The 21,480-nt window shown below is 65.6% G+C and overlaps 2 protein-coding genes across 5 annotated transcripts in view; one reads left to right on the top strand and one right to left on the bottom strand.

The window, feature by feature from the left end:
• Window positions 1-87: 87 nt before the first annotated feature.
• Window positions 88-13,236, bottom strand: PLEKHG3 (pleckstrin homology and RhoGEF domain containing G3). 2 transcript variants are annotated; one of them, XM_074586484.1, is made up of 16 exons: window positions 13,144-13,236; window positions 9,626-9,945; window positions 9,414-9,514; window positions 9,234-9,303; window positions 9,091-9,137; window positions 8,872-9,022; window positions 7,215-7,349; window positions 6,920-7,102; window positions 5,644-5,736; window positions 5,462-5,548; window positions 5,297-5,330; window positions 5,107-5,214; window positions 4,889-4,963; window positions 4,725-4,763; window positions 4,296-4,606; window positions 88-2,641 (listed from the first exon to the last, which is right to left on the bottom strand). In XM_074586484.1, exons 2-16 carry the CDS (start codon window positions 9,905-9,907, stop codon window positions 1,001-1,003), a joined length of 3,357 nt encoding a protein of 1,118 aa, XP_074442585.1. In that variant the 5' UTR covers window positions 9,908-9,945; window positions 13,144-13,236; the 3' UTR covers window positions 88-1,000. The 2 variants fall into 2 exon arrangements, with proteins under 2 accessions (XP_074442585.1, XP_074442584.1); XM_074586483.1 differs by lacking the exon at window positions 13,144-13,236 and adding an exon at window positions 10,238-11,381.
• Window positions 13,237-16,035: 2,799 nt separating this feature from the next.
• The window catches only part of NUP160 (nucleoporin 160), a 30,673-nt gene continuing 25,228 nt past the window's right edge, over window positions 16,036-21,480 (top strand). For all 3 annotated transcript variants that reach the window (XR_012586932.1, XM_074586479.1, XM_074586480.1), the window contains exons 1-5: window positions 16,036-16,265; window positions 16,817-17,027; window positions 19,621-19,843; window positions 20,066-20,144; window positions 20,971-21,085. Coding sequence is in view for 2 of the 3 variants with exons in the window: in XM_074586479.1 (XP_074442580.1) it covers window positions 16,063-16,265; window positions 16,817-17,027; window positions 19,621-19,843; window positions 20,066-20,144; window positions 20,971-21,085 (831 nt within the window). In the remaining variant the exon portion in view is untranslated. The remainder of the gene's footprint in view (window positions 16,266-16,816; window positions 17,028-19,620; window positions 19,844-20,065; window positions 20,145-20,970; window positions 21,086-21,480) is intronic.

A 21,480-nucleotide genomic window follows, 5' to 3' on the forward strand; every position in this document is an offset into this window, starting at 1 on the left:
GGGGCCACGGGGTGCCCCTTCTCCCAGGTGGGTTGGAGGTCCACAGGGTGCTCCTTCTCCTGGGTGAGCCAGTGGGGAGTCCATGGGGTGCCCCTGCTCCCAGGTGAGCTGCAGGTCCATGGTGCCCCCCCCTTCTCCTGGGCAGGTTGGGGGTCCCCAGGGTGTCCCTTCTTCCAAGCAAGTTGGGGTGTCCGTGGGGTGCCCCATCTCCTGGGCAGGTTGGGAGTCTGCAGGGTGCTCCTTCTCCCGGGTGAGCTGGAGGTCCCCATGGGGGACCCCTTCTCCTGGGCAGGGTGAGGGTCCCCAGGGTGCTCTTTCTCCTGGGTCAGCTGGAGGTCCACAGGGTGCTCCTTCTCCTCGGTGAGCTGGGCCTCCATGGGGTGTCCCTGGGCAAGTTGGGGGTCCATGGGGTGCCCCTTCTTCCAGGTAGGTTGGAGGTCCACAGTGTGCTCCTTCCCCTGGGTCAGCTGGAGGTCCACAGGGTGCTCCTTCTCCTCGGTGAGCTGGGCCTCCATTGGGTGTCCCTGGGCAAGTTGGGGGTCCATGGGGTGCCCCTTCTTCCAGGTAGGTTGGAGGTCCACAGTGTGCTCCTTCCCCTGGGTGAGATGGGGCTCCATAGTGTGCCCCTCCTTACAGGTCGGTTAGAGGCCCATGGGGTGCCCCTTCTCCTGGGCAGATTGGAGGTCCACAGGGTGCTCCTTCTCCCGGGTGAGCTGGAGGTCCCCATGGGGGACCCCTTCTCCTGGGCAGGGTGAGGGTCCCCAGAGTGCTCTTTCTCCTGGGTCAGCTGGGGAGCCATGGGATGCCCCTTCTTCCAAGTAGGTTGGAGGTCCACAGGGTGCTCCTTCTCCTGGGTGAGCTGGAGGTCCATGGGCTGTCCCTGGGCAGGTTGGGGGTCCACGGGGTGTCCCTCCTTCCAGGTAGGCTGGAGGTCCATGGGGTGCCCCTTCTCCCGGGCAGGTTGGGGGTCCGCGGGACGCCCCTTCTCCCCATCGTCCACCTAGCTGGCGGCGTCGAGGGTCTGAAATTTCTGCCGCAGGTCCCTGACGAGGCCGGGGCGAGGGGGCGAGGGGGGCTCGGGGCTGTCGGGGGGCTCGGGGCACCTCCGCCGGTACTCCTCGGAGGCCTGGTAGGCTTTGCAGCGCTCCACCACCGCCTTCAAGCAGATCTTCTCCCGGGTGGTGGGCGAGCGGATCTGTACGTAGGTGGGGGGCTCGGCGGGGACCGGCAGCCGCTCCAGCACCAGCACCCGCTGCCCGGGACCCAGGGGGGCCTCCGCCGCCACCCACAGCGCCCCATCGCTACCGTGTCGCGCCGGCACCATCCCGGGGGTGCCGGGACCCCCACCCGCCTCCGCGCTCCGGCTGCGGCCACTGCCCCGCTCCTTCTCGGCCGGCCGGCCCCCCCGGCACGGCCCCTCGGGTGCCGAGCGGCTGCGGCTGACCGGCGGTGGCCGCGGGCCACCGAACCGGGCACGAAGCTCCCGCACGTCGGGCCAAGCGAAGGGCTCGGCCCCGCCGGGGCTCGGGGGGCTGCGGGGGGCCGCTGGGGAGGGGGACACCGCCAGCGCCCCATCCCGCAGCGTGGCCACTGAAGGGGTGGTGGCACACGGGTCGCCCTGCTCAGGGGGTGCCGGGGCGCACCGGGCACCGGCGCGGCGGCTCTTGATGCGGAGGCTGTACTGCCGCGCCAGCTGGTACACCTTGGTGCCGGGGTGCGGGGGGGTCAGCAGCAGCCGCGGTGGCGGCTCGGCCGGTGGCACCTCGCCGGTGGCACCCAGGTCGTCCTCCTCCAGGATGAGCAGCGGTTCGGGGGGCTGCAGCCCGTTCTCCCGGCACGGCTCCTCCGGCAACGCCTCGGTGCCCACCGGTGCGGGTTGGGTGGGGGGCTCGGGGCTCGCCGGGGGCCGGGGGAGGCCGTTGAGGCGGCAGACAGAGCTTCGCACCAGCCCCTTGGGGATGAAGGACAAGCTCTCGCGGCGGCGGACGCTGAAGCCGGCGTCCCGGTGCTCGGCGTGGCCGTAGTAGCTCTTGATCTTGTCGAGGAGCAGGCGATCCCGGCTGGAGAGCAGCGATTCCCGGCGGGCTCCGGCCAGCGGTTCGGGTGAGGGGATGGTGCTACGGGACCCCCCAGGTTCCGTGACCTCCGGCGGGGGGCCACCGTCCAGGCTGAGGGCGCTGCCGCTGCGGCTGGCCAGCCGCCCCCCCGGCCCCTCCAGCGCCAGGCTGCTGCGGCGGGAGAAGCTGCCGCCGCCGCCGAAGCGCTCAGCGATGACGCTGGCCTGGTCCAGCACCGAGGGCGGCAGGATGCTGCCGCCACCTCCTTCTCCTTCTTCTTCCTCCTCCTCTTCTTCCTCCTCGCTGCTCAGCCCCTGCAAACCCTCCGCAGCGCGCTCCGGTTCCCCCTCCCCACCAGGCAGTACCGGTGCTGGGGTCCCTGCCGAGGAGGGGGTTTCGGGTGCCCCCGGCCCCTTGGGGCACTCCCCGGCGCTGCCGGCCTGCAGAGTGGGGGGCGGGTGGGTGCTGGGTCCCTGGGGACCCCCAGGCGGGGGCTGCGGGGCCGCACTGACCTTCTCGCAGCTCCCCGGCCCCCAGCTGCTCGGCCGCTTGGGTGCCTCCGGCGTCGGTGGGTGACCCCCAGCCTGGGCAAGAGAAAAAGTGGCGGGTCACAGGCTGCGGGGGGACACCCCGGCTGCTCCGACCAGGACCGCTGCCGGGGGCCGGTCCCGGCGAAGCCACGGCTGAGGATCCCGCAGCAGCCCAGGAGCAATAAGGGGTACCCTGGGAGCGATGTGGGGTGCCCCGGGAGCGATGTGGGGTGCCTGGGAACAATATGGGGTGCCCCGCGAGTGATGCTCAGTGCCCCAGGAGCGATGTGGGGTGCCCAAGGAACGATGCTGGGTACCCCGGGAGTGATACAGGGTGCCCTGGGAGCAACATGGGGTGCTCTGAAAGTGATACAGGGTGCCCCAGAAGTGATGCTGGGTGCCCCGGGAGTGATGTGGGGTGCCTGGGAACAATATCGGGTGCCCCACAAGTGATGTTCAGTGCCCCAGGAGTGATGCGGGTGCCCAGGAACAATATGGGGTGCCCCAGGAGTGATGCTGGGTGCCCTGGGAGCGATATGGGGTGCTCTGAAAGTGATATAGGGTGCCCAGAAGTGATGCAGGATGCCCTGCGAGCAACATGGGGTGCCCCAGGAGTGATGCGGGGTGCCCTGGGAACAATATGGGGTGCCTTGGAAGTGATGCTGGGTGCCCCGGGAGTGATACAGGGTGCCCTGGGAGCAATATGGGGTGCTCCGAAGGTGATACAGGGTGCCCCAGGAGCGATGCTGGGTGCCCTGGGAGTGATGTGGGGTGCCTGGGAACAATATGGGGTGCCCCACGAGTGATGCTCGATGCCCTGGGAACAATATGGGGTGCCTCGGGAGTGATGCTGGGTGCCCTGGGAGTGATGTGGGGTGCCTGGGAACAATATGGGGTGCCCCACGAGTGATGCTCGATGCCCTGGGAACAATATGGGGTGCCTCGGGAGTGATGCTGGGTGCCCTGGGAGTGATGTGGGGTGCCTGGGAACAATATGGGGTGCCCCACGAGTGATGCTCGATGCCCTGGGAACAATATGGGGTGCCTCGGGAGTGATGCTGGGTGCCCTGGGAGTGATGTGGGGTGCCTGGGAACAATATGGGGTGCCCCACGAGTGATGCTCGATGCCCTGGGAACAATATGGGGTGCCTCGGGAGTGATGCTGGGTGCCCTGGGAGTGATGTGGGGTGCCCCAGGAACAATATGGGGTGACCCAGGAGTGATGCTTAGTGCCCCAGGAGTGATGTGGGGTGCCTGGGAGCAATATGGGGTGCCCGAGAGCAATATGGGGTGCCCCATGAGTGATGCTGGGTGCCCCGGGAGTGATGCTGGGTGCCCGGGAGCAATATGGGGTGCCCCACAAGTGATGTTCAGTGCCCCAGGAGCGATGTGTGGTGCCCAAGGAACGATGCTGGGTGCCCCGGGAGCGATGTGGGTGCTCTGAAAGTGATAGAGGGTGCCCCAGAAGTGATGCGGGATGCCCTGTGAGCAACATGGGGTGCCCCGGGAGTGATGCGGGGTGCCCTGGGAACAATATGGGATGCCTGGGAAGAATATGGGGTACCCCAGGAGTGATGCTGGGGGCCCCAAGAGTGATGTGGGGTGCCCCGGGAGTGATGTAGGATGCTCCTGGAGTGATGTGGGGTGCCTTGGGTAGCACTAGGCAGTGGGTGCCCTCCCTGGGGTCTGGGGGGGCCGGGGCGGGTACCTGCTCCTCCTGGGGTTCCGCCGGCAGGTCCCTGCCCCCGGGCAGCTCCCCCTGGCAGTCCTTGCCCAAAGCCTCCTCCTCCTCTTCCTCCTCCTCCTCCTCTTCCTCCTCCACCACTCCCTCAGCCGCCGTCCAGGCTCTGGCGTGCTGGGGGGGCTCCCCCGCCTCCAGGAGAGCCCCGTCGCTGCCGGCGTGCTGCTCGGGGGTGAGCACCGGGCTCAGTGCCCCCCCACCCCAGCAAGCGGCGTGCCAGGGTTGGGGGGGCACCGGGGCACCCCAACCCACCCCGAGCCCCGGCCTTACCTTCAGCCCTGCCGGCCGGGAGAGAGAAATGTGGAGATTAGTGGGGTACAACACCCAAAATGCCCCCCCCCAGCCCCCAGCCCCCCTCTGCCCGCCCCGCCGGTGCCAGCGGCGGTGCCAGCTCACCTTGCTCACCCAGCTGCCGCAGGATCTGCTTGGCAGGCTCTGCGGGGAGAAGGCGGGCATGCAAATTGGGCGACGGTGGCATCGTCCCCACATCCCCCAGCCTCACCAGCATCCCCAGCCCCCCACCCCAGCGAGGGTCCCCCGCTCCCCGCCGGCATCCGCACCCGACTGCCTGCGCCCCGTGTGCCCATGCAGTCGGTCCGGCAGCGTCTCCGCGCGGTCCCGGGGCTGGAAGGGCTCTGGGGGGACAGGGACACCCGTCAGCGCTGGCACCCGGTGCCCACTGTCCCCGCGGGCATCAGGGTGAGCCAGCCACAGCTTCGCCCCCCCTGCAGAAGGGATGGCGGCGGTGGTGGGGATGCCGGGGATGCGCGGCACTCACCAGACTGCCGGCGGCACTGGCGTGGCTCGGCGGCGGCGTCGCCCACGGGCTGGCAGGACCAGCTCTTCTTCAGGCGCTCGGGGCTGCAGCGGGGCAGGCGAGGGGGGTCTGCGGGCACAGGGGGTGACGCTGGGGGGTGGGGGGACAGGCGAGGGCAGGCAGGGGACCGCGGGACACCGGCGGCACTCACAGAACAAGTCCATCTCCAGGATGGCTTCCTTAGCCTGGGATGGAAGAAGGATGGAGAGAGGGGGAGGGTGAGGCTGGGGTGCAGCCGCCCCACCCCCCTCGCTGTGCCGGGGGCGGAGGGGGTGTCCCCGGTGCCAGCGTGGTGCCCGTCCCCCTCCGCCCTCACCTTTTGGGGGACGATGGCGTGGTGGTTCTCCAGGATCAGCCGCTTGATGTGGTGGGTCCACACGCGCTTCTCCTCCACGCTCTTGGCCTGGCGGGGGGTGGGGGGGTGGGGAATAGGGAGGGTGGTGAGGCCAGGCCAGGGGGGGGGTCCTTAGGGTGCCCCCCCACCCCGTGCCCCCCTACCTGCAGGCTGTGCTGCTGCTTGCCGTGCTTGTAGTGAGCCAGGCTGAAGCAGAGCGAGTCCCGCGTGCTCTCGATCAGCATCAGTGAGGAGCACTGCGGGGAGAGGCCATCAGCCCCCAGGCGCCCCCCCAGGCCCCCCAGCCCCGGCACCCCCCAGTCCTCCCCCGGACCCCCCCTATCCCTGGCATCCTCTGGTCCCCCCCCCATCCCCAGCACCCCCCAGACCCCCATCCTTGGCAACACCCCAAGCCCCCCATCCCCGGCGCACCCCAGACCCCCCATCCCTGGCACCCCCCGGACCCCCCATCCTCAGCATCTTCCCAAGCCCTCCCATCCCTGGCAGCCCCAGGGTCCCCCATCCCTGGCACCCCCCACCACGTCCCCCCCATTCCTGACACCCCCCAATCCTCCCATCGCCAGCAGCTACTGGTCCTACCATCCCTGGCACCCCTGGGCTCCCTATCCCCAGTGTCCCCCTGGACCCCCTATCCCTGGCACCCTTCAGCCCCCCACATCCTCAGCACCCCCTTGGACTCCCCATCCCCAGCACTCCCCCAAGCCCCCCATCCCCAGCACCCTCCAGGCCCCACATCCCCAGCATCCCCCAGTCCCACCACCCCCGGCAACCCCAAGACCTCCATCCCCAACACCCCCTGGGTCCCCCATCCCCAGCACTCCCCGGACCCCCCATCCCCAGCATCACCCCAAGCCCCCCCATCTGGGGCTCCCCTGGGGTCCCCCATCCCCAGAACCCCCCCAGTCAGCCCATCCCTGACACCCCCAGGCTCCCCATTCCCACTACCCCCCCCGGACCCCCTATCCCCAGCACCCCCCGGTCCTCCCACCCCTGGCACCCCGCAGGTCCCCAATCCTGGCACCCCCAGTCCCTCCCATCCCCAGCACCTCCCACTTCCCCATCCCTGGCACCCCCCAGGCCCACCATTCCTGGCACCCCCTGGGTCCCCCATTCCTGGCACCCCCTGGGTCCCCATTCCCGGTATCCCCAGTCCCCTCCATCCCCAACACCCCCCAGTCCCCCCATCCCTGGCACCCCCCAGGTCCCCATTCCCGGTATCCCCAGTCCCCTCCATCCCCAACACCCCCCAGTCCCACCATCCCTGGCACCCCCCAGGTCCCCATTCCCGGTATCCCCAGTCCCCTCCATCCCCAACACCCCCCAGTCCCCCCATCCCTGGCAACCCCCAGGTCCCCATTCCCAGCACGCCCCCTCCCCCCGTCCCTGGCACCCCCAGTCCCCCCCATCCCCGGCACCCACCGGGATGTGGCTCTTGTAGACGTAGTGGTCGCCGCGGCGCTTGGTGATGAGGAGGGTCTTGTCGAAGAGGAAGACGGCGCGCTCGTGGCGCACCCGCTGCACCCGGAAGGTGCCCTCCAGCACCAGCTCCCCGTAACTAGTCAGGTCCGGCCCCTTCCAGCCCAGCAGCAGCGACTGGATCTCCTGCGCCGGTTCCCCGGGGACGGCTGCGTCAGGACACCCGCCATGCCACCAGCACCCGCCCGCTGCCACCCGCCGCGCCGCCGGTGCCACCCGCCGCGCCGCCGGCGCCCACCTGCTGGCGGATGGCGTGCTCGTGCTTGCGCTTCATGTCGTTGATGTACCAGGCGACGCAGGTCATGGTGTCGATGGCCTCCAGCACCACCTCGTAGTCCTCCCCCGACTTGTGCTCAAAGTGCTTGGCGATCTCCTGCCGGCAAAGGAGGCGGCGTCGGGGCAGCGCCAATGGGGCTGCCGTGCCCGGTGCCGGGAATGTGCCATGCCGGGGGACCGGTTTGTGCCAGGGATGGGTGCCCGTGCCATGCCAGGGGACCAGCCGTGCCAGGGATGGGTGCCCGTGCCATGCCAGGGGACCAGCCGTGCCAGGAAGATGTGCTGTGCCGTGCCATGCCAGGGGACCAGCCGTGCCAGGGATGGGTGCCCGTGCCATGACGGGGAACCAGCTGTGCCAGAGAAGGGTGACAGTGCCATGCCAAGGGACCAGCTGTGCCAGGGATGGGTGCCCATGCCACGCCAGGGGACCAGCCGTGCCAGAGATGGGCGCTTGTCCCATGACAGGGAAGCAGGCTGTGCCAGGGATGGGTGCCCGTGCCATGCCAGGGGACCAGGCTGTGTCAGGGATGGATGCCTGTGCCATGGCAGGGGACCAGCTGTGCCAGGAAGATGTGCCATGCCAGGTGCCTGGACTGTGCCGGGTGCCTGGACTGTGCCGTGGAATTGTGCCATGCCAGGTGCCTGCACCCTGCCACGTGCCAGGCTGTGCCAAGTGCCTGTGCCATGCCATGAGCTCGGACTACACCGGGTGCCCATGCAATGCCAGGGGACCTGGCTGTGCCAGGGAGTTGTGCCGTGCCACATCGGCTGCCTGAACTGTGCCATGCCAGGGAACTGTGCCACTCCTGAACTCAATCTCTGCCACAACCCTGTGCCATGGCAGGCACCGAGACCGTGCCGGGTCCCGGTACGCTGCCGGGTGCCCACACCATGCCGCATCCATGTGCCACAGCGAGTGCCCAGACCATGGTGGGTGCCGGTGCCCTGCTGGGTGCCCACACCATGACACATCCCCATGTCATGCCATTCACCAAGACCATGCTGGGTGCCAGTACCCTGCCAGGTGCCCGTGCCATGCCAGGCACCCAGACTATGCCAGATACGGGTACCCTGCCAGCTGCCCACACCATGTCACATCTCTGTGCCACAGCAGGCATCCAGACTGTGCCGGGTACCAGTACCCTGCTGGTTGCCCACACCACGCCATGTCACATCCCTGTGCCATGCCATGCACCCAGATGATGCCAGGTGCCGGTACCCTGATGGCTGCCTATGCCATGCCACATCCCCACGCCATGCCAGGCACCCAGACTGTGATGGTTGCCAGTACCCTGCTGGCTGCCAACGCCGTGCCACATCCCTGTGCCATGCCAGGCACACAGACCATGCTGGGTACCAGCACCCTGCCGGCTGCCCACACCATGCCACGTCCCTGTGCCATGCCATACCATGCACCCAGACCGTGCTGGGTGCTGGTACCCTGCCGGGTGCCCGTGCCATTCCACGCCCCTGTGCCATGCCAGGCACCCAGACCATGCCAGGTACTGGTACCCTGCTGGGTGCCCACGCCATGCCACATCCCCACGCCATGCCACATCCCCATGCCATGCCATACCATGCACCCAGACCCTACTGCCAGGCGCCAGGCGCCGACTCACCTGGAGCAGGAGGTGGTACTTGAGGATCCTCTGGACGGGCTTGAGCAGGTACGCGCCGAGGGGCAGCGCGTGCCGCAGCCGCTCCTGGCACTCGCGCAGGAACCGAGCCTGGGCCTTGCTCCTCATGCACTCGGCCAGCGCCGCCACCGAGCTGCGGGCACGGAGCGGGCTCAGCCCCCTGTCCGTCCCCCCGCCGCCCGCCCGCGCCCCCCCACTCACCTGGGGTAGTTGTTGCAGTATTGGGTGTAAATGGCGAATTCCTGGCTCTGCGGGCAGGGAGAGGGGAGCGCGGTGAGAGCCCGGCACAGCCCCCGCGCGCCCCCCCCCCCCACTCCGGTGCCCCCCAACATGCCCGTCCTTACCCGGGTGACGAAGCAGACGGCCACGGCCACGGGATCGCTGGCGCAGCTCTCCAGGTTTTGCAGCAGGGTGCTGGCGGGGGGGACAGAAGGGACGGGGTGACAGCAGCCCCCCACCACCGCTACGAGATGGGGTGGCACCGGCCGTGCCACCCTCCCCACGGTGGCACCGGCAGCACCCACCTGCTGAGCTCGTAGATGTCCTCGATGTTGCCGAAAAGGGCGCTGACCTGCTCCGGCCGCAGCACCGGTTCCTCCGCGTCGATGATCTTGCCCAGGTAGCCCTGCCGGGCACCCGCAGTTGGTGGCGGTGGCACCGGTGCGAGCAGCCAGACCTCCCCCAAAAACCCCATCCGAGGGGGTTTTCCGTCATCCCCCCCTCCCCCAGCGCTCACCTCCACGATGCTGCGGAGATCCCGGGCGTAGGTGCGCTCCGACTCCACGATCTCCAGCACCACCCGCCCCAGGTAGCTGGGCTCCGTCCCGGGGCTACCAAAAGGTGCCAGGGGGTGCCCACCACGGGCCGCCGGCCACCCCCCCGGGGAAGCGTTGTTGTTGCTGTTGCGCAGCCCCTCGGCCCACGGCTCGGCCCCGCCACCCGCCGGCTCCTCCATGGCGCGGCCGGGCTCCGGCACCGCGCTCAGGGCAGGGTGCTGCGGGCAGGCGGGCACCGGCATGCCGGCATCCCCCGGCACCGACGGGGCACGGGGTGGGTCTGTGGGGGGAGGAGAGCAGCGTGGTTAGGGGGGGCGTGGACATCCCCCGAGGTCCAGGCAGCGTTTGGGGCCAAGGGGGGGTCAGACCCTCCACCACGAAGACCCCCGGGGTTGACCTGACGGCCAAACCCTCCAGGCTGGGGGGGGGCGCCAGCACCCCTAAATGCCAAAAATCCCCGGCTACGGATCAGCTGGGGCAGGATACGACCCCGCCAGATCCTGGCACAGCCCACCAAGGCCTCCCGCCCACGGAGGTCCTCAAATTTGAGAGTTCACCCCCCCTTCCCTTACCCCAGAGCCGGGCGATGCGCCCCAGCAGCCGGTGGCCATGCTCCCCGAAGAGGAGGTGGCCTGGTGGTACCATCGCCATGGCTGTGCCGAGCCCCCACCCGCTGGCACCCCGCGCCGGGGCCGTGCGTCACCGCCGCGCCCGCGGGACACCTTCCCGGTGAGCTCAGCGCCGGCTCACCCTTCCGCACGTCCGGTGCTGCCGGCCGCTCCCCAGGCAGCACCGGGATCCTCCTGTGCCCCCGAAACCACTCGGTGCCACCGAAACCGCTCGGTGACACCGACCCGGTTGGGCCACTGGAAAACGGGCCGCCAGCGGCAAAGCGAGGGCTCAGCGCCGGGATTTTTGGCAGAGGGCCGGTTTGCGGCAGGGCATGGAGCCCGCTCACCCCGGCGGGTGGGTGGCCCTGGGGACGGTGACCTTCAGCCGGGCCACGTGCTGGCGGTGGGGCCGCCCCGAGCCCCTCGGCACTGGGGGTGCCGGCACCCAACCGGTCAGGCCGGTTGCCGCCAGCTCCTCCCCGCGCCCGCCGTGCCGCATGGCCGCCCTGCCGCCGCCGCCCTCCCCATGGCTTATCCCGCTCAAGCCAGGAGCCCCCCCAAAAATCCCACGGCAATGCCCCCCAAGCGGGGACCAGCCCCACATCCCCAGGCTGTGCCCGGGTCCCCACTTGCCAGCGCTGCTGTGGGGCACCCCCCCAGCACCCCAGCTCCGGGTGATTTGGGGAGCAGCCCCCCCCACCAAACCCCAAATGCTTCAGCCTTCCCCTGGCCCCACGGCCACCTTGGCCAGGAGGGACCAGCCCCATGGGCACCCTGACACCAGGGGGGGCACCCAGCCCCACAGCCACCCCATGCTGCCAGGGACACCGGGGCCAGGAGACCCCCTTCGCCACCCATGACTGGGGACACCCGAGTGGCACTGGGGGGGCAGACAGGGGCACAGCTCGCCCCCTGCCCCGCACAGTGAGGGGGGGGACACGGCGTCCCGGTGCCTGTGGTGGGTCCCCCACGTGATGCCCGGCCAGGGATTTGCGGCCACCGCGGCTCGTCCCTGCAGGCCGCCCCCGGCTGCCCTAATCCGCTCAGCGCGCTGGGATTACGGCGCCGGCCCCCACGTCACAGGGACGGCGGCCACTCGCCTCAGCCCCCCTGCCACCGCCGACCCACCCCACCGGCTCTTACAGGGGGGGTTTATCCTCTTACCCCCCCAGCGCCGCCACAGTGGGCACGCGGCTGGCCAGAGCCCCCGGGCTCCCGCCTGCTCCGGGGAGGGGATTAGCCCTGACCTTCACTGCCGGCAGGACAGGCTGCTCCCCACAACCGGGGGGCCCTGCTCACCCCCAGCCCTGCCGTGGGGACCGGGACAGCACCCCAGGGTGCCGAGCTGGATGTGCCCCCCGGGGGCTGCCGGTGGCACAGACAAGGACGCTGGGGGGCTGCCGGCCAGCTCTGGCACGATGCGTCCCCAAGGATTTTCCCCAGGATGGGGAAACTGAGGCAGGGGCTGGGGCTGTGCCAATCTGCCGGTGCCATGGCCGGCCCCGTCGCACATTCCGGAGCTGGAGAGCGAGGCACGGCCCACGGCGCTTTCCCAGGGCAGGGCACGCCGGGAGAGGAGATGGCGGGCAGGCCGGGGTGCCGGGTCGGGCAGCCGGCCGAGGAGGGCCAGCCCGGCGGAGCCATATAAGGGAAGGCGGTTCACCATTTCCAGGCGTTTTCCAGGATCCCAGCGGCCCTGGGAGCTGGGAAAGTCACCGCCGGCTCCAGCCCAGCTGCCATGGCTCGGCGTGGCTGCGGCCGTCGCTCCCGGCCCCGGCTGGCACCACCGCTGCCCGGCAGGCACCAGCCGGGTGCTGGCACCCCTGCCCGTGGCATCGTGGTGCCGCAGGTGGCCCGGCACATCGGGGGGTCCCCGCACCGCAGCAGGGTGACCCTACACCACGGCGGCCCCCAGGCTGTGCCCGGGTGGGACTGGAGCCCGTGCCAGCGGTGCCACGCTCCCGGGACACGGCGGCATCGGCCCAGTGGGGCTGCCAAAGCCTCTTAGTGCCCGGCACCCGTGGCATCCCCTGTGGCCAGCGGCCACCTAATCCCACCAGAGGGGCTCAAGGCACCCCCACCCCACTGGTGGCCGTGGGTCCCAGTGCGGTAGCCCCGTCCCAGCCCCCCGTGCACACCCGGGGTCACCACAGCCTCTGTCCCCCTGGCCCCACAGCTGCCTGCCCCAGACCTCTCCCAGCACCCCAGGGCCAGCAGTCCCCTCCCCTGGGACCCACGGCCCTACACCACAGCTCACCAGGACCCCACACTTTCTCCAGCACCCGTGGCTCTTGCCCCACTGGGACCCACGGCCCTGGGCACCCCGGGGACCCATAGCTCCCGCCCCATGGGAACTCACAGCTCCTGCCCCACCGAGACACATTGCACCAGCCCCACCAGCACCCACAGTGCCGGGACCCCCGTGACCCACAGCCCCCTGTCCCACGGGCACCCACGGCTCCCTGTCCCACCGAGATCCTCGGCTCCCGCCCCACGGGGATGCAACGCCTCCCGCCCCACCAGGACCCACAGATCCTGCTCCACGGAGGTGCAACGGCTCCTACCCCACCGGCACCCACAGCGCCGGGCACCCCCGTGACCCACGGCGCCCACTCCACCGGGACCCACGGGTCCCACGCCACCGCCAGCCACGGGGCTTGGGCACCCCCGGGACCCACAGCTCTCGCCCCACCGGGATCCCCGGCTCCCGCCCCACCGGGACCGACACCTCCCGTCCGGCGGGGACCCCCGGCTCCCTCCCCGCGGGAACGCCGGGCGCCGCGCGCGCCGTGTCCCGTTTCCCGCCGGCGCGCCCCGTCCCCGCGCGCCGCCGTTCCCGCCGCCCGCGCGCCCCGCACCGGACTCACCGCGCGCCGCCGCCGCCGCTGCCCCGGCCCGGCCGTGCCCGCAGGAAGCGGCGGGAGAGCCCCGGGGGCGGGGACTGCGGCCGCCCCGCCCGGGCCAGCGGGCTGCTCCGGCATCGTCCCGGTCCCCGCCCGCTCGCGGGAACGGTACCGGAGCGGCCCCGGGACTGCCCCGGTGTGGTGCCGGGCACGGTACCGGAGCCGTCCAGGTACGGTCGCGGTATGGTCTCGGACACGGTACCGGAGCGGTCCCGGTATGATCCCAGTATGGTCCCGGGCACGGTACCGGAGTGGTCCCGGGACTAGCCTGGGCACGCTACCGGAGCGGTCCCGGTATGGTCCCGGGCACGGTACCAGAGCGGTCCCGTAATGATCGCAGGCGCCGTCCCGGGTGCGACCCCGGCAGCCCCAGTACTGTCCCGGTACGGACCCGGGTACGATCCCGGCACTGTCCCGATGTTGTCCCGGCACGGTCCCGGCACTGTCCCGGAGCGCACCGAGGGGCGGCGTGGGGGGAGCCCACGCCCACCGGGGCACCCCGTGGTGTCCCTGCCCGAGGGGACACGGGCACCCCATGGGGTCTCACCCCAAGGGGACATGGGCGCCCCCAGGTTCCACCCCAAGGGGACACGGGCACCCCGGGGGGGCCCAGCCCAAGAGGACATGGGCACCCACAGGTCCCACCCCAAGGGGATGTGGGGACCCCAATGGGGTCTCGCCCCGAGGGGACACAGGCACCGGTGGGGTCCCTGCCCGAGGCGACATGGGAACCCCCAGCTCCTTGCCTGAGGGGACATGGGTACCCGATGGTGTCCCAGCCCACAGGGACATAGGCACCCCCACATCCCTGCCCGGGGGGACACGGGCACTCTGTGGGGTCCCTGCCCCGTGGGGCACTGCCAAGCGGGCACGGCCCCCAGGGTGCCCCCGCCATGGGGCAGATGTGAGGTACCACAAGCAGAAACCCCCCTGAGGGCCGGGCAGCGCAGGTGCCCACGGGTGGGGGGATGTGCCCGGTGTCCCCTCTGTCACCACCTCTCTCACCCTGGCCCCAGCGCTGCCTCCCCACCACCTCTGCCACGACACGAGCCCCAAAAGCTCGTGCCAGCTCCCCACCGGTTGCCAGGTGCTCCCAGACCCCCAAATTAAGCAGGGGGGCAGCTTAATTAAGCATGGCCCCCCATGCCACCTGCTGCCACCAGAATAGGGCCATTCTGCCGGCGGGCAACCAGGCGCCTTGTGCCGCCAGCACCGGGCTCCCACTCAAAGGCCGGATTGTTCCGGGCCGGCTGCCCCTGGCGTGGTGTCCCCGATGCCGTGTTGCATGGCGGGGGGGCGGGTGGCATCACCGGCCTTGCCAGGATGGTGGGGACATAGGGGTCCCCGTCGCCCTCGCTGGCACGCCGACACATGCTCGCCTGGCGGGTGTCTGGCACATGCCGTGCTGTCCCCAAGGTCATGGCTGTGCCGGATCCCTTGCCGAGCCGAGGCGTGGGGGGAGCCGGGGGTGCCGGGGGGACATGGCGGGTGCCGGCAGCACGGGGCGTGGGAAGGTGGCATGTCTGGCTGCGGCAGCCAGCAGCGCGGGCGGCAGCACCCGGTGAGCCCCGGGGCGGTGGGTGCTGCCTTTAGGGGGGCACAGCCTGTCTGGTGCCCCCCCCCACCTCTCTCCCCATATCCTCTCCCTTAAGATCCTACCCCCAACCTCCACCCCCAGACCCCCTCCCCAAACCCTTTCTCCCCATATCCCCCTCCCCAAAGCCTCTGCCCAGACCCCCCTCTTCCCATAAACCCCCCCAGACCCTCTCTCCTTCCCCTCTTCCCCCCATATCCCCCCCCAGACCCTCTCCCTTGATCCCCTACTCCCCATATCCCCTTCCCAGACACCTCTCTCCCCACATCCTCCTCCCAAAACCCCCTCCCATTCCCCTCTCCCCCCACATCCCCCTCCCCAAACCTCCTCCCCGGACCCCCCTCTCCCCCATCCCTCTCCCCAGACCCCTCTCTTCCCATAAAACCCCCCAGACCCCCTCCCCAGACCCTCTTCCCCCCATATCCCCCTCCCCAGACCCCCGTCCACTTCCCCTCTCCGCCCATATCCCCCTCCCCAGACCCTCTCCCCTAACCCCCCTCTCCCCAAACCCCCTCCCCAGACTCCCCTCTTCCCATAACCCCCCCCCAGGCCCACTCCCCTTCCCCTCTTCCCCCCATATCTCCCCCACATCCCCCCTCCCCAGACCCTCTCCCCAGACCCCCCTCTTCCCACAAACCCGCCCAGACCCCCTCCCCAGATGCCCCTCTCCCCACATCCCCCTCCCCAGACCCCCTCCCCAGACCCCCTCCCCAGACTCCCCTCTCCCCACATCCCCCTCCCCAGACCCCCTCCCCAGACTCCCCTCTTCCCATAACCCCCCCCCAGGCCCACTCCCCTTCCCCTCTTCCCCCCACATCTCCCCCACATCCCCCTTCCCCAGACCCTCTCCCCAGACCCCCCTCTTCCCACAAACCCGCCCAGACCCCCTCCCCAGATGCCCCTCTCCCCACATCCCCCTCCCCAGACCCCCTCCCCAGACTCCCCTCTTCCCATAACCCCCCCCAGGCCCACTCCCCTTCCCCTCTTCCCCCCACATCTCCCCCACATCCCCCTTCCCCAGACCCTCTCCCCAGAACCCCCTCTTCCCACATCCCCCTCCCCAGACACCCCTCTTCCCATAACCCCCCCCCCCCAGGCCCACTCCCCTTCCCCTCTTTCCCTCATATCTCCCCCATATCCCCCCTCCCCGCCTCCTGCCCCCCCCGCCCGCCCGCCAGGGGGCGCCGTAACGCTCTCCCGGCCCCGCCCCTCCCCTCCCCGTCGACCCCCTCGCGCCTCCCTTCCCGTGACGCCCCGCGCCGGCCGAGGCGGGAAGGCCGGGCGGCAAGATGGCGGCGGCCCTGACGGAACGCAGCTGCCTGGAGCTGAACGCGGCGGCCCGGGGCCCACCGCGACGCCTTCGGGAGGTGGTTTTTAGCCCGCCGGGGACGGCACCCCTCCCCGCCGGTCGCTACGGGGACAGCGCAGGTGGTTTCTGCTATCAGGAGAGCGCGCAGCTCGCCGCCGCCACCAGGAACCGCTTCGTGCGGTGGTGAGTGCGGGCCCGGGGGCAGGCCTTCATTTAGGGCAGCGGAGCTGGTGGGGGGTCTGGAGAATAAGTCTTATGAGGAGCGGCTGAGGGAGCTGGGGGTGTTCAGCCTGGAGAAGAGGAGGCTGAGGGGAGACCTTCTCACTCTCTACAGCTCTCTGAAAGGAGCGGGTAGCCAGGGGGGGTCCGTCTCTTCTCCCAAGGAAGAGGTGATAGGACAAGAGGAAACAGCCTCAAGTTGCGCCAGGCGAGGTTTAGTATGGATATTAGGGAAAAATTCTTACAGTGAAAGGGTTATTAAGCATTGAAACAGGCTGCCCAGGGAAGTGGTTGAGGCATCATCCTTGGAGGGATTTAGAAGACAGGTAGACATGGTGCTTAGGGATGTGGTATAGTGATCGTTTTTGGTAGTGTTGGGTTGATGGTTGGACTCGATGATCTGAAAGGTCACTTCCAATCCAGGCAATTCTATGATTCAATGGTTGATACCCCACTGCTTAGGCTTGCCTTCCTCCCCACTGTCCTCATACATTTCCCCTGGTTATTTCCCTCAGGACCACATCAGGAGACACGGTGGAGCTGGTGGAGGAATCCCTGGACGTCAACCTGCTGAACAATGCTGTACGCCTCCGCATCCAGGGCTGCCCGTTTCTCCCGGGCGGCGTGCACCTCTGCGAAGTGCAGAACCACTTGGTTGTCCTGCTGATCACCGGGCAGACTGTCCATCGCCTGCTCCTGCCGCATCCCGCCCGCATGTACCGCAGTGTGAGTACCTGCTCCCTGCCTGTGTTGGCCGCCTGCCTCGGTCTTGCCCATTGGGAGCCCTCAGCGAAGCTGCTAACTGCATTGCAAAGTAGCAAAGGCTTTGGTGTGCTTCTCAGCATGGGCACAAAGTGCTGTTTCCCATCTCTACTGCTTTTGGCCGGGACAGGGTCGGTTTTGTCCAGGTCATGGTTGATTTTGGCCACGATAGAGTAAATTTTGGTGGGGACAGAGTTACTTTTCATTATACTGGCTTGTGTGGTGCCCTCTTTTGGTTTTGTGATCAAAATAGTGTTGATAACGCGTTAGTAATTTAGCTTTTGCTGGGTGGTGTTTGTGCAGCCTCAAGGCCTTCTTGGTTTCTTACTCTGCCCCCCCATGAATAGATTTGGGGGTGTGCAGCGGTTTGGGATGGAACACAACCGGGCAGACATCCTGATCTAACCAAAGAGATGTTCCTTGCTGTGTAATATTGTGCTCATCAATAAAGAGGGGAAAAAAAGGGGGTTTGGGGGGGTTTAGCCATCTTTTGTTCAGGAACTGTCTGAGTGTCAGTCTGTCCAGCATGTGTGTCCCTTCTTGTTTTGTTCTCTCTTCTTCTGCTTGTCCTTCACTTATTAAGCAATTATTTTATTTCTTTATCTTGACACCCAAGTTTTGTGGCTTTTATTCTTCCTTTCCTCTTCCCCTATCCCACTTGGGAGGCAGTGATCGAGCAGGCCTGTGCTGCTTTGCTGTCCTCCGGGATTAACTTATAACACTGCCCTGTTGTAGGGCTTTACACAAACCCTGTCCCCACTATTGTGCCTGTGTCGCATGGGCTGCCTGTAGAAACACTGGAGGGGAGCTGCTGATGGGTATCAAGCTCAGCTTTTCCTGAGCCCTTTCCCGTTGCGCTGGATTTTTTTCCATGCCGAACAGACTGTACGCTGGTTTTGGCTGGGATGGAGCTGTTTTTCTTTGCAGGCACTCACATGGCGCTGTGTGGCGGATTTGTTACTAAAGCAGAGTTGGGGACACACTGCTGCTTGAGCTGTCACTGAGCAGTGTATGCACAGCATCGGAGGCTTCTCCCTTTCTCACTCTGGCCCCAAACGAGCTGGCTGTGGTGGGCAGGAGGCTGGGGGGACACACAGCCAGGACAGGGAGGGGAGGTGACAATTCCTGCACTGTGACCCTGTGTTCAGTGACAGAGGGGAGGGGACTGGGGCAGGTGACCATTGTTCGACGCTTGGCTGGGCATCAGGCTGCTTGGAGGAGGTCGTGAAGGTTTTCCTTGGCATCGCTTGGTTTTATTTTCTTCTTCCTCTTTCCTTCACTTATTAAACCATCTTTATGTTGACCCACAAGTTTTTCCTGCTCTTATTTTCCTGTGGCCTGCTGGGGCCCACAGCTGGTGGTAATTATAATTACCTGCCAGCTGGGCCAGTGCACCACAACTGATCCGTTTCATAGCGCTCTGGTGGGGATTTGCATCCTGGGCTGGAACCTTCTGGTGTTTCTGGAGGCATGGAGCTGGCGCCTGTCAGGCTCTCCTGAGCTTTGTGGAAAACTCTGCAATTTAGTTTCTTAATCTCCAAACTTTTGTAGTTAAATTTCTTTATAGATGTTACAAACTGCTAAACTCCCAAGTCCTCCATTTTTTGACCCGGTACAGCAGCTGTGCTCATCAGTGCGAGGTAGTTCTCTATGTGGAAGTGAAAACTACTGGAAAAAGCTGTTGGATAGGAAAAGCAAGCTGGAAATCTCTGACTTGGGAACTGAATGTACTCAGACCACGTGCTGGGGAAGCAGAGGGCGTAGGCATCAGACTTACAGTGTTTGGCCCAAAGCTGTGAGGGTGTTTCAGATTTGTGAATAGGGTGCTGATTTCGATGAAATTTGGTGATATAACATGAAATGAGGCCCGGAGGTTGGAGGTGTCTCTGCCGGTGGTCCTGAAGCCTGGCCTTGTGACAATGGGGACAAAGTACCCTTTGGAGGTTGGGACTGAGTGCTTCAGAGGGAGGCCTGGCTGTGTTTGTAACTTGCCCCCCGTACGCAGCAAGGAATAGAATCTTTTTATTTCATTAAGAGGGATCTCTTGCAAAATTTACATTGTATTTACCAATTTGCTGTGACTTTTTCCTCTCATGTCTGCTTCTGGTGTGTCTCGTCAGGTCCCTTTCCTCTCTTGAAGAGCTTATCTCTTGCTTTTAGAGTTCCAGACTGCTTTCCCAAGGGATGACACTGTGCTATTGCAGAGCTGCTCTTCGCAGGACTCGTTACCAGCATTTTGCTATGAGCTGTCTCGAAGCAGCTGATGGACTGTGGGATTCCTTTGGGGGTGTTACAGTATATGTGGGAGAGAGCAAGCGAGCGTTCTGCTGGGAAGTCGCAGGTTTTGAAATCCCTTTCGTATCTCCTCATAAAGAGCAGTGGTCGTGGGTTAGCAGTAAGGGAAACGGGAGTGGTGGTGATGAGAGTTCTTATCGAAAAAATCCTTTTTATCAAGTAGCAGCATCCCAGTTGCTATTCCACAGGTGTCTGGTTGTTTTTTCTCTGCCTTGTGTATGTGTGCTCACGATTTGTACTCTCTGCCGTTTCCCTCCTCCAGGAGCTGATAACAGAGAGCCAAATGCAGTCCGTGTTTACAGATATTGGCAAAATCAACTTCAGAGATCCTTCCAACTACTACGTGATTCCCAGCATGCCAGGCCTGGCGTCTAATTCTGTCGCCTCCGCAGCGTGGCTGAGCAGCGAGGGGGAGGCTCTCTTCGCTCTGCCCTCTGCTGCGGGAGGGATCTTCGTCCTTAAGCTGCCTCCTCCCGACGTGCCTGGTAAGGAGCGGGAACAGGCTTCCTCCTCGCATCCGTCTCAGCATGGCATCCCCTCTCCTAGCTTTGAACTTCACTTGAGTTTGATTTTTGGTCATACAAATTCACTCCACACGTGTACAAAAGCTCTTTTACATCATGCCTGTGAAGCCCCTTGCTGGTGGCAGTAAATATTTTGTTAACGAGTGCTCAATATGTCTCTTAACATCGCTTTTATTTTGAAAGGAACGGTTTCAGTTGTGGAATTGAAACAGAGCTCAGTGATGCAGCGTTTCCTTACTGGTTGGATGCCAACTGCCATCAGGTAAGTGTCTGGTGACGATTAAGTGGGACTAATTTTGTCTTTTCGATTCCCTCACCTGGAGTTTCTAGCTGCAGTCAAAGACAGGCAAGTCAGCATCTATAAATACTCTGCCAAAAAAAGTTAACTGGGTCACAGGACCTATCACAGTACGGAAGTTGGGACTCGAACGCTGGATTAGTTCATCTTAATGAAGCCCTGCTGATTTTGTGTGTGTCTGTGTCTGCGAATATGTTATAGCTAGTAATTGGCCTCCAAGGATTTGCCCAGGATATGGCTGGCAGCCAGCGCAGATTAAGGATTACAACAGTTGTATGTTCTTGTTCTTGAAATGTCAGGCTTCTTCCTGACCGGCAGAGGTTACATGTGGATGACACAGACGCTCTGCGTGCAGGCTGGGCTCAGTGGTGGACTGTAATCACTACGATACCTTAGAGCACGCAACCAAATTCTAGGCCCTGTTGTTTGGAAATGAAAGCGAGTTCCCTGATGCCCTGAATGGCTTTGACCATGAGCTTGGGGCTGGTTGGATCCCTGCTTCCTTCTGGATCCTTTGCCCGCGTTCTGCAAGCGCTAGGCTGGGGAAAGCGGGGATGTGCTTTGGCTCTGCTGAACTGGGTGAAGAACAGGGTGTTCCTGGTGTCGTGGGCTCCTCTGCGCCTTGGATGCTGACCCCCCCAGTCCTGAAACCCTGCTCTCTCCTCCTGGTCTCACATCACTTATTTTTTTTTTAAACACAGTGTGATTGTTTTTAAACACCCTGTGTCTTGATTCTATGAACTAGCCTTGATTTTCTTTTAAGCTGTTGAAATAAACTGTGTATTTTCAGAGGTGACTGCGGCCCATCGGACCTGCCTATCAGCCTCTCTGTTCACTGTCTAGATCACGATGCCTTTCTCTTCGCTCTCTGCCAGGACCATAAACTTCGGATGTGGTCCTATAAGGTGAGCGAGGCCTGGATTCGGGGCAGCAGTGTCTTAGATCACCGTGATAGTCTGAGCCTTAAGGAACGAAGGCTGGGTGGTTGGCATAGATTTGATCTGCTGTTAAATTGTCGCTGCAACTTCTCCACGCTGGGATTCAGGGCAATTCGTAGAACTGTCGTGGCGTGTGTTTGTAGCTGTGGAAAGCGGGTGGGTTTTCTCTACGGCAAAGCCTTGTGCGCAGGGTAAGAGGCAGTATTAAGTGATTTGCAAACATACTGGAGCATTTAGGAAGGCAGGCAGGAGCGCTTCAAGGGCCGAGGAGGCGCACCAAATGGATTTTCTACTGCTTTAGCGGTAAATAAGAGTGTCTTTGTAACATGGCTTCTTGTCAACAAGAAGTTAATAAAAGCCTC

The sequence above is a fragment of the Larus michahellis genome, chromosome 4 (genome assembly GCF_964199755.1).
Source record: "Larus michahellis chromosome 4, bLarMic1.1, whole genome shotgun sequence".
In the NCBI taxonomy this organism is placed as follows: domain Eukaryota; kingdom Metazoa; phylum Chordata; class Aves; order Charadriiformes; family Laridae; genus Larus; species Larus michahellis.

Excerpts from the sequence above, each read along its gene's own strand:
- PLEKHG3 (XM_074586483.1), bottom strand. The coding sequence starts at position 10,316 with ATGGCGATGGTACCACCAGGCCACCTCCTCTTCGGGGAGCATGGCCAC. Across the intron at positions 9,946-10,237 it reads GCGCATCGCCCGGCTCTGGG|ACCCACCCCGTGCCCCGTCG; the intron begins GTAAGGGAAGGG and ends CTCCCCCCACAG. Across the intron at positions 5,737-6,919 it reads TCTACAAGAGCCACATCCCG|TGCTCCTCACTGATGCTGAT; the intron begins GTGGGTGCCGGG and ends CTCTCCCCGCAG.